General features: G+C 38.9%; 1 protein-coding gene across 3 annotated transcripts in view; it reads right to left on the bottom strand.

Moving 5' to 3' along the window:
* NCK2 (NCK adaptor protein 2) overlaps nucleotides 1–11598 on the bottom strand; it is a 126858-nt gene that overhangs the window by 10233 nt on the left and 105027 nt on the right. For all 3 annotated transcript variants that reach the window (XM_019529582.1, XM_019529584.1, XM_019529585.1), the window contains one exon: nucleotides 5220–5941. In XM_019529582.1, the coding sequence (XP_019385127.1) occupies nucleotides 5220–5941 (722 nt within the window). The remainder of the gene's footprint in view (nucleotides 1–5219; nucleotides 5942–11598) is intronic.

Genomic DNA, 11598 nt, shown 5'->3' with positions numbered 1-11598 from the left:
GGTCCAGCTGGGAACAGTGGCAGCAGCAGCCAAAAAAGGAGGTGGCGGGGGGCAATGGGAGGGGAAGGGATATGCCACCGAGCAAAGGGGAAAGGAGGGAGAAAAGAATATTTTTACCTTGTTGAGGGATAAAGCCTCCTGTTGCTGCTGATGGGGCAGCTACCCACAACTCAAGTCACTGCTCCTGCACTCCCCTTTGCAAAATTCTGGAGCCTCCCATACTCCAGGTCTAACTACAAAGTGCATTTTTCATTGTATCCCCCTGTTTAGAGGGATCAAATACAGTGTATTTGCAAGGCCAAAACCCAATGTCTTGATTAAAAAGCAACTGGAGCCCTCAATTCAGGAGCAGTCAATCAATGAGTTGTGTGCAGTGTTTTGTTTAAAACCTAAGCAAATTCCACCGGTTAGCCCCGTAAGTCTTTGTGGTGACACTGACTCGCAAGTGAGCAACACAACTACATTCTGAATGAGTCTTTGGTATGCTCCATTATTGCCAATCCTACTAGAGAGAAACAGTCAAATGAATTAAACATAGCTCTTCAGAAACTACTCCGCATACAAATCTTTTTATTATAATGATGCCATATTAAATATGAAAGTTTTTTTAAATGAGTTAGTTAATTCCAGACAGAAGTCAAAAAGCCTTTTTAGAGCTACATAGTGAAAACACAGCTGTAACATACGGTGCCTCTAGACATTATTCCAGTCATAGCACTACTTTCCTTGCATGATGAAAACATTGTACCATGCGCCTGGCTGGACCAGCATAGGACAGACTGTCAGGAGGAGGGAAAAAGAAATAACACCTTGCACTGCTGCACATGATCAGCTGGGGAATTCCCCACCCCCCTTTCCCAATGCTTGCTGTCACTCAGGAGACCAGGGCTGCCTGTGACCATGCAGGATGCCCCTGGCTCCTTGCACACAAAAGGGTGAAGGGGGTACCCCCCCCTAACAGCTTGCTGCTATCTGGGAGACCTGGACTCTGCTCCAGCCAGGCTGGGTGTCCCCAGCTCCACGCACAAGTGGAGAGATTCCTCTTCCCCCTCCCCCTCAGTTGGTGCTGCCTGGGACACTTCAGCATGGCTTGGCATCCCTGCTCATTTGTTCTGTGCTCACATAGCTGGGGGGGGGGGGTACATTTCTCTTGCTGGGTGCCTCTGGGTAGAAAGAATGAACCTAGGGTTCAGAACTATGCTGGGGCAAGATTTTCCTCCTTGTTCTTGTTCAGAGAAGTTTACACTGGAGACGGAGCAATGCACCCTGAGATGCCAGAGGACCAGCAGATTGCTATCACATTCCTTGCTACACGTGCAAGTTAAAGCTAGATAGCAACCAACTATAAAGTGAGTACACATTTTCAAGGTCTAACTTCATAGCTGGTTGGAACTTTTTATTGTGAGATAGGTACTTTGCACATCTAGCTAGTCTCAGTTAATTTCACAAAGACTGCAACGTGTAGAGGCCATAGGGGTCATGATAGGGTGGCTTATCTGCATAGTCATTAGGGTTGAAACAGTGCTTTTATACAGCTAAATTTTCAGGCTGCTCTAAAATCCACATGCATAGTCAGATTAGCCTGAAGAATGACAGGCATGCTAGGTTGGGGCTTGCAATAAGTTTGCGGTGAAATGCTCTAGTAAAAAAAAAAAAAGTGACATCCAGTCTTTACAACAAAGCTATTTAAGGAGGGGGAAAAGAGGTCTTAAACACTCATTTGTATTTTTTGTGCAGAATTCACGCAAAATAGAATTAAGATCCACAGTATACTCGTTAACCTGAAGTATTCTGGGAAGCCAAATACCGTGGTTTCTCTCCTCTTTCAGTGACTGCCGTTTCTGTTCTTTTTATAGCTGGCAACAGTAATTAAGACTTTGTATTCTGACCAGAGGCATCTATCATTCCTCCAGTAAGCATAAAGATGTAAGGCTAAAAGAAACCTCAAAAATAATTTGGTCTATCCTCTTGTAGTAAGAAAGGGTAAGTATGTTCAGGACCCTAACAGGTTCTTAACCCTGCTCCCCCAGAAAAGAGGTTCCACAAATTCTGTATGTAACCTGTTTAAGTGCACAACTATGCTCATGGTTAGATACTAGGAAAACTCTGTAACCTAAATCCTCTTTTCTGCAAATTAAGCTGTTTTCTTCCTATCCAACTCTCAGAGGATACAGAACAATTGATCACTGTCCTCTTTGTAAGAATCATTTTCATAATATAAGACTATTATGCTTCTCACCGCTCTTAGTTTTCCCTTCTCCAGACTAAACAAACCCAATTCCTTCAACCTTTTCTCATAGGTCAAGTTTTCTAAACCTCTTATCATTCTTCTTCTTCTCTGGATACTTTCCCATTTGTCTCCATTTTGCAAGTAAAATAACAGAGATTGCAAAGTCATTTCTGGCAGATCTGGGAATAGAAACAGAACCTGAAGTAATAGAGAAGCAGAGTTAAGAAGCAGAGAAGCAGTAATGGGATGCATTCCACAGGGAAAGAGCCTTAGAAGCGAGAGGCCTTAAATCTAGTCAGGCAATATTAAATATGCAAAACCTATCTTGGGATATTTCGAATTATAAACTTGTCATGAATATTATTTTTCATAAACCCAGAATTACAGCGAATTTTACTGATTTACAAAATCAGTCCTTGCTCAATCTGATTTCACTGAGAATAAAATAACAAACCTTTCAGAAATACACAAATCAATATATTGTGAGTTTGGTTTCTTTTGCTCACGGGTATAAGCTAAGTTTTGTTAGCACATCTCATTCTTGGCAATAAGATGTGCAGCAATCCTCAATGCCAAAGAAATAACTATTTAAAGACAAGAAAATAGTTTTTAAAAAATATTTAAATGTTATTTTTTGCATTTTAAACAAGCTTCAGTAAATTTAACAAACAGACCAACTAAATATAGGCTGATTCTGCCAACCCTGGAAATGTTCCCTTAGCAAAAATCATGTGGAAGGACCCGAAAGATTTTGTAATACCAGTAGAGGTCAACCTTTTTGGCAGAAATGCTACAAATTAGCTGTCTATCCTCCCTCAGTGCCCTCCATTTCCTCTTCCCTGCCCTACTCACTCCTCTGCGTTCTTCTCCCTACCCTATCTGTCACCATGTTGCCCACCGCGACACAGACTGCCTGGGCTACTCATGGTACACACATTGCAGGTTGGCCACCACAACTGTATCCCAACTAACCAACCTGCATGAATCTGATTTTGCCTTTTGATTCCATTTTTGGAGCTGGAATCAAACCAACCTTTATTTGGTCATCACTAATGGCCCATGAAAAGAGAAATACCAAGAACAAAATACAAAAATATGCTGCAAAAGAAACATTTGGAACTAAACTTATTCTACATTTCTATAGTTCAGTGAAATTTAGTTTTCACTGTTTTACTGAAATTCACTCTTTACCAACATGCACTTATAGCAGCACTACTACACAATTTATACAAATATAGGAACATTTCCTCCGCATTGCTGACAAAATGAAAAATACGCTTATATTAGAAACACTGAGTAGAAATTATATATAAAAGCAGAGTGTTATTCAGGCTCATTTAACATATATGCTCTTAAAAAGAGACATGTTAAAGCCTGCTCTGTACGTTGTTTTGTATAACAACATTAACTTGATTTTTAGCATGGTTACATTGATAATCCTTTACTGCAGACAGGTATACTTGGTATAAAAGAAGTGCTGTATACTGGTATAGCTTATTCCCATAAATGTAGGGCACCTGTATTGTATTACGGCACCTTTATATCAGTTTAACTGGTATGGATTATACCTTAATTTAGCTATATCAATAGCCATAAACTCATGATTAAGGCATTTTGCAGTATCATTTGAACAACAGATGCATGTTACTTCCTCAGCCAATGCTAAATTGCAAAGATAAGGATAATTAATCTTCTTTTTAATTGCACAAAACAAACTTTTTGAACTCTCCAAAATAATAAACTTTTATAATGCCAGCTCTGTTGGTATGTTCAGCCAGAGTGTTTCCTTTTTGGCAAATGGGAAGCAACAAAGAGCAACCTGCACAATATTATGGGAGCTTGTCTTCCATAGGTGTATCAGCTCTTGGTGGGTTATACTGGCCAATGATAGTTTCCAATATCGTTCTAAACTCAGTTTAAGGTGCTGGTTCTGGGTCCTGACTTCTGCATACTGAGGGACCACTTTTTCTGTCCCATCCCAATTCTATAAGTCACTGAAGAACAACCTCCCGCAAATATCATCAATCTATACTGTGCTTATCTGGCAAATAAGTAAATAAATACATAAATAAATATCCCAGATTATAACCAAACAATTTTTAAAGACGCATTAGGAGATTTGTAAAATGTTTTTTCTTCATGTGATATCAAACAGCAGAGTTAAGATTCATGGACTGCTTTAACCATGTACTTTCTACACCTCAGTGTACACTGACTGCTTTTCAGTGTAATATTAATTTCCTAAATTGCCAATGTTTAGTCTGACATAATTCTGCCAACTTGTGCTGGCATAATTATATAACACCCCTCTAGTATCACCATACCTCAATTTAGGAGGTTACTTGAGCAGTTACCTGAGCTGCTGTCTGAAGCTCTGCAGCACAGTAAAATCACAACAAACAAACACAATCTTTATAAATTCACCTTATTATAAACTAAAATGTCATTAAGCACGTTTCAATAAATCTTAAAACTACAATTAAAAATGAAAAGCTTATCATTCATCATTACTCAGATCAATGAAAATAAAGAAAAGAATGGTCACACAAGTTCTTTTTTAAAGACCCAATTTTAAGGGGATTTTAAACTCAAACTTATTAATGGATATACAGTACTTTTAAGTTCCCAGAAAATTCATTTTATAATCTTACAGTAAGTGATACAAGTTAGATGATGATACGCCTTGATTTAGTTTCAAACCCAAATTCAAATCTCGTACAGAACTGCTGCAATTGATTCCAAAATAAGAACACAAACTAGTTTACAACAGCTGTTTCAATTCAAATGTGCTTGCATTTCAGCAAAGGATAAAGAGACCCCTGCATATTTGCAATATATAAGCTCTTTAGGTATGAAAGACATTGTACTACAACTAATATAACATAATCATTCACTATCGTGACAGTTATTTCAAATGACAAGTGATATGTGGTAACTATGTTTAGTTATATCAAACAGTGTCAAAATTCATGGGTTGAACATCACTTACCGAAGATTCACTATCTCTAACAAGGAAGTCTCCTTCTACTCCCCTCTCATTTAGGGCGCATTCTGCCTGGTGTCTGGTAACGTTCCCATAATACCACTCTCTTCCAGCAAACCGTCCTGTAGAAGATGGCCCTGTGTAGTTTATCTGAGGTGGATGGGAAGGATTAATAGTAGGACCATCATTTAGGATTACTACATAGTTTTTAGGAACGAGGCCAATTTGCCCTCGAGAATTTTTACATTTCCACCATTCTGGATCATTTTCCGGCTTTTCAATGACTTCCATCGTTTCCCCCTTTTCGAAATTGAGCTCCTCCTCTGTGACAGAGCTGAATGGATACAGTGTCTGAACAACATGAAGTACTTTCGTGCCCTGGCCATTACTCATGGATGCGCCTTTCCTTAAACTTAGAAAACTTGGGGAATCTGCTGTTGCTTCTTCAACTTCCTCCACCACATAGTTCGAAGGAAACCAGCCAATCTGTCCATTGTAGCTACCTCTCCACCAGCCATCACTGCACTTCTCCATAACAATGACCCGGGACCCTTTTACAAGGGACAGTTCATCCTCCCTCTCTGCCACATATGCAAATTTAACATAGGCTGGAATGTTAAGGTCATAAATCCGGTCTGCACTGCTACCATTGGATGGGTATTCAGCATCTGTACTAGGAGTGGGTGAGGCATCTCTTGCACTTGTCTTCCTTTTTGTTTTTCCCAAACCTGTTTAATAAAGAGAGAAAATTGAAATAAACATTCAGGGTGTACATATTTTTATCAATCCATTTACTTCCCATATTGTACAAGTGGAATTTAGCCAAGCACATAGTCTCACTTCAACAGAAATGCTAGTCATATAAAAGTTATAATTAAGTACAGACAGTCAAAACGTCTGAGGTTGAATAGATCCAATCTTTGCAGGTTAGTTTAAACTGTGTAGATTGAACCGATACACAAGTGGACAGACATGCACTTATGATTCCAGAAACGCAGCCACAGAAATGCAGCGGTCCAGGCCAGAAGCCAGGAGATGTTACAAATCCTGTCCTCTCAGGGTGCTGTTGGGGAGATGCAAAGCATCCTGGGATGCTGGGAAACTGAGTTAACTTGAATCTGGAGGGAATCTGGGACAGAAATTCAACAAACTGTTTTAACTTAAATCACTTAAGTCTGATAGTACATCCATCCATGTTTATCTTAAACCAGTTTTGGCCATTTCGAATACTATTTATATGCACGGAACTTCTGTTGCATTACAGATTTGAATGGGTTTCTGATCACTTATACTGGTTTATGCATAACTTCTGTCCCTAGCCACTACAGCACTATATATCAACCATCAGGATACCAATATCTTAACATTTTAAGAAATTGCCTTATATTTAGCAGCTGAACCACAAGATAAAATTTTTAATTTATTCTTTAATTTTGGTCTCTCCACAAACGTTGGCATTTCAATGCACAATTTAAAAAAAAAAAAAAAGCAGTCAGGGTGGCAAAGGAAACACATTTATGTTAACAATTAGTTGCTCTGGGGACAGCATACATAGATGTTCTATCTCCTAAAAATCCACTCAGCCAATCATGCCTTTTAATTTTAACTATGACTTTAATTGGACTAGAGAAAAGCAAAAACCAACAACAGAAATTTAAGCAGAAACATAAGCAAGTGAGCACAGACAGAAGGGACTTTTTTTTTTTTTTTTTAAAACAACATCCTGTTCCATTTCATTTTTTCAGTTAAATCGTCAATCAACTCCAGTTGCAACTGTTTCCAACTGAGTAGCTTTCTTTTGAATTCTATAACTCAAATTTTCCCATGTTAGAAGTATAGAGCACAAAGACCAAACCAAGGGATCACTTGATGCTAAATGGCATTGTGAGGTTTGTGGCAAAGTAGTAGAATATCCTTATGTGACAGTTAGGATCTGTAATTTTTAATAAATGTGTATTCAACGCTATCTTAAAAGTGCTAGTAAATGTAAAATAGAAAAAAGGGAAATCTATATAAGCTTATGTGAACTGGACATGTGTGGCTTCTCAGAATCTTAATTCCAGAGTTCTGCAAACATTTTAGTTTTCAAACATTTGTATCAAAGACTACTCAAATATATCAACAGATCATTATATGGATATATATCTTGCTTTTGTGAATTTCAAGTAATTAGATTTAATTCTAGTGTTATTTATAGAGGAAATCTAAATACGGCATAAACCAGCAAAAAAAATCCAAACCAAACACAAAAGGCAGAAAACAAAAGGTGATGCTGAATCCAACATTTTTTTTTTTTAAAACTCCCCCCCACACCCAATATTCCAGGATCTTATAATAAACGTTACTCAGCCAGCAGGGACAATTTACCCAAAATTAAAAAAAATACAAACTGATTATGAAAAATGGAACAAAAAGTAAAAACATGGCAATCTTTTAAGAAGATAATTGTCTCATCAAAAGTACCCATACATGTAATTTAACTCTTATTACATATAATTTTGTTTGACCACATGACTACTTAATTATACATATGGTAATTTAGCAAAAGGGCTTGTCTAGTGCAATTGAAGCTATTTGGGATTTCCTTACAGGTTTTATTTGAACAACATATGTAAACATGCCTGGTAAAATTTAAAAATATACACGCAGCTGCAAAAAAAGTGAAGGAATTAACAGCTTAAGCTGACTTAATGAATGTAATGAACTCCAACTACAGAAAATTCCAAGAATCCAAAAATGTTTCTCTGACCTGTTTCAAGTGATTACCCATTCCCTGATAGAGCATGCTTGTTCAACTTTCACACCCAGCTAATACTTTTGTATCTATACCGTTTCAGCTAAGAATGCATATCCATGCGGAGGGGAAGATGAGAGAACTCAGAGGCCAGCTTACTGTGTGTTATGTGAGACAACTGCAGGAAAACAGGGCATCTAACTCTGAGTAAGCTCCAGTTGGAAGTTGGCTGAAGTCTGATCTTTGATGAAAAACAAACAAACAAACAAAACAGTCTCCACAATTTAGTTATGACAGCAACCAAAAGTCTGGCGTGAATACAGGAGCTAAGTGTTATTAATTAGGGAGGTATGCACAAACAAAAAGTTGTTGATTGTGTAAAAAAGCCAGATAAAATGTAAATAAGAAATTAATTTTCTCATTACTATACTTCATGCACAACTAATGTCTGATTTATCTTAAAAAAAAAAGACATGATTCAATCTTTCCAAACTGGAAATTGGTATTTCAAAATATTTAATCCTTTCCATGTCAGGAACCCTTCGCTTCTAATACCAAAGTCCACTATTGCTACAACTGCACGCCGAAGGGATGCAAACACACAGTGACTACTATTCGATAAACTACATTAAACCTTTGAAATCAGACACTTGAATTCTTGATGTAGCTCATTTATGGACAAGTTAATTTCTTGGACCCCCTGCTCTATGGCAGAAGGCTACAGAAAAGCCAACAAATTTTATGCAAAACTCTAGAACTCTTGGTTCAGAGACTATATACCTTTTATTAAAGCAACTAAGAAATCACAAAACTAAGAAATCGCAAAAAAATTAAAACAAAAATTTAAGCATTTACAACCACCAAAAGTTCACAGCTGTAACCATACATTCAAGAAAGTGATCATGCGTGGATAAAAAATTCATGAAAGATGATGTCCTAACACTTAAAAAAGAAAATGATGGCTTAAAAATCAGAGGCAATTAGAACAGGTGGAGCTGAACTGTGAGGAGAGTACCCCATAAACAAAAGTGCTGACTTATTTCTGTTGTGACAGCTAACTACATGCTGAGAAAGAGCTCCTATTTAAAAGAATGATTTTTTTTTTTTAAAGATGCCAGAAAAATTACTATAAAAGCTTACAAAAGCCTCAAATGCTTAGTCAAAGATTACCCAAAAGCTTTTGTGCTGGAAAAATTCAGGTCAGGCTAAAATTCTCACAAACTTTTTTGTTATGTCTAGAAAAATAGGTCAAAGATCAAAGTAAGATTCTGTTTTTCTTTTTGGGCGTATGCCTGTAATGGAATTGGGACAACATGACAGTGATTGACAATCAAAATGCCAGAGTGATGGGCAAATCTGGAATGTAAACGTTACTGGCTGAAGAAAAACTAAACTGCTCAGAAGACTGCTTGTACCTGGTAGAGTGGAAAGCATTAGCAATATCATCTGTAACTGAAAAGAAAAAAAAAAAAAAAAGGAAAATTAGCAGTATAGGGATCGCTATTTAATAACAAGTTATGATAGCATCCAACTTATGTACCTGTGATGATAAAATGCAATCACAGGTCCCTGAAGAAGTATGTGCATGTACCTTTTGCCTGGCTCAAATACCATAAAAATCTTAGTGAGACTAAACCTAAATGTTACAACAAGGCTGGTGCTATGAAAATGTTTGATCTTTACTGATTTGCATCAGGATATCACTACTCCTATGCCCTGAAAGAGCAAACTCCTTTGCATTTGTTTCTTGGAATGTAAAGTACTAACTTATTTCATGAGCCAATTTCTTAGAAGATTCATATTCATTGTTCATCAATAATTGTTACTGATACTTTGTTTTGCATTTTCCTTTTCCTAATCTCAATAACAGCTGTATTTGCATGAAAAAGGCAACTTTGTTTTGGAGTTCCATACACTCTTGTTTATTCCTCGCTCAAAGTCATAATCCTTTGTAACATAACAATTAGTTGTTCAGAGAACACATTAAATCACAAAGAGCGGATTAGGTTTCAAGTGAAGAAAAAGCAGTGGGAGCAGACAAAATGCTAAGTAACAAAGAGTTTAATGCAACTCTGTCTAGTAAAAAAAAATGTTGTACACACGGCATAATTTAAGACAAGTTCAGCTAAATCATTCAAATTTTTTAAAATAATTTCCTCAGGAAGCGTCAGCAGATTAAAGTACAGGCAGAGACAAGGTTGAGGCAGAATAGTCACCTAGCACCATTGAAAAAGGAGCATTCACTGAAGGATCAACAATGGACTAATTTTATCACCAAACCAAATTCCCCTGGAGTGGAATTGGCTCTGGAATGACTTGAAAACACAACATGCACAACAGTCAAGTGCTCTCTTGCTCCCCCTGGTGCCCCTCACTCAGAAGCCACAGGCCCCCAAGCCCTGCCGGTGCCCCTCACTCCTGACACAGCCCCCTGCTTCTTGCAGGGGGCCCTAAAAAACTGTGGGCTGCCCTGCCTGCTACAGCCCTAGACCTCACCTCCCACCCTCCCCACCACCACATATGTGGTCACACACAACCCCCACCCTTCAAGACTTACCTGCATGCAGCTGCCAGGCTCCTCCCACCCCTTGCCTGGCTACATGCCAGCCACATGTGCATGTGCCCTGCCTCCAACTGCCTTAACCCCAGCCCCAAGCAGCTCCTTGCTGGGGAAAGTCATGAACAGAGCAAAATCCTAGACATTTGATCATGTTTTAAAAAGCCACCTGGATTGAGATTGGAGGACATGTCTGGGAAAACTCAGACATTATACAACAATCTAACAGGCCTGAACTAAACCACCTGAATCCAGAGGCCTTTGCCTTAAAACAAAGTCTGTGGCAGAAGACCCAAGCAGCTGAAACCTAGACTCCTTCCTCCCAGGAGCATACAGGTAGTTAGCTATGTTAGTCTGAAGTAAGGCAAAACGCAGAGCAGGGATACACCTTATAGGCTAAGTCAGCGTGTTCAAACCCCAGCTCAGGGTGCCGTGTCTTCTAGGCTCATTCAGAGCCTTGGATCCTGTGTGCTGGCCAACCCCAGAGGTGGTGCACCCTGTATTTCTTCCCATGGGACACAGGGAAAAGTGCCTGCAGCCAAGCCCCCCATAATGTCCTGCTGCTGAATACCACCAAAACCCCATGTGCATAAGCCAGATCTCACCCACAGGCCATCGGCTGCAGACTCTTGGTCTATAAGGTGCATCTTTACCCTATGTTCTTGCCTGCAAGCATCACTTAATTGTTTGGAGCCTCTGGAACCAGACCAGTAACTCCCCAAACTCTAAAAGGCCTAGACCCCAAAATGCTTCTAGTGCCTGTGGAAGCAAATATTTATAGGACCTCTTCTTTTGAAGCGGACTCCTGTCTGCCTGCAAAAATTCAGCAGGCCCTTGCACCAGGGTAGGTCTTCACAACTCTGTTCTTTAGAAAAGTGTATTTGAATGTAGGCCTTCTTTAAGAAGATACATCCTAAAAACTTGCTTTATGTTACTTTTCCCTTAGGCTGAAGACAGACATTCAAAAAGCTGGAGCCTGAATTGGTTCAATCTTTGCAGTTTAGTCTAACCTGGCTAGGCTGACCTGTACAAGCATTCCTTCTGGACTGAGGAAATGCTGGCGTATGCCTGCAGTGGCTTGGGCTAGAAGCCGG

This window comes from Crocodylus porosus, unplaced genomic scaffold (genome assembly GCF_001723895.1).
Source record: "Crocodylus porosus isolate Cpor-Errol unplaced genomic scaffold, CroPor_comp1, whole genome shotgun sequence".
NCBI classification, from domain to species: domain Eukaryota; kingdom Metazoa; phylum Chordata; order Crocodylia; family Crocodylidae; genus Crocodylus; species Crocodylus porosus.
The sequence above is the reverse complement of the archived record's forward strand: the minus strand, read 5'-3'. Positions and strand labels throughout refer to the sequence as shown.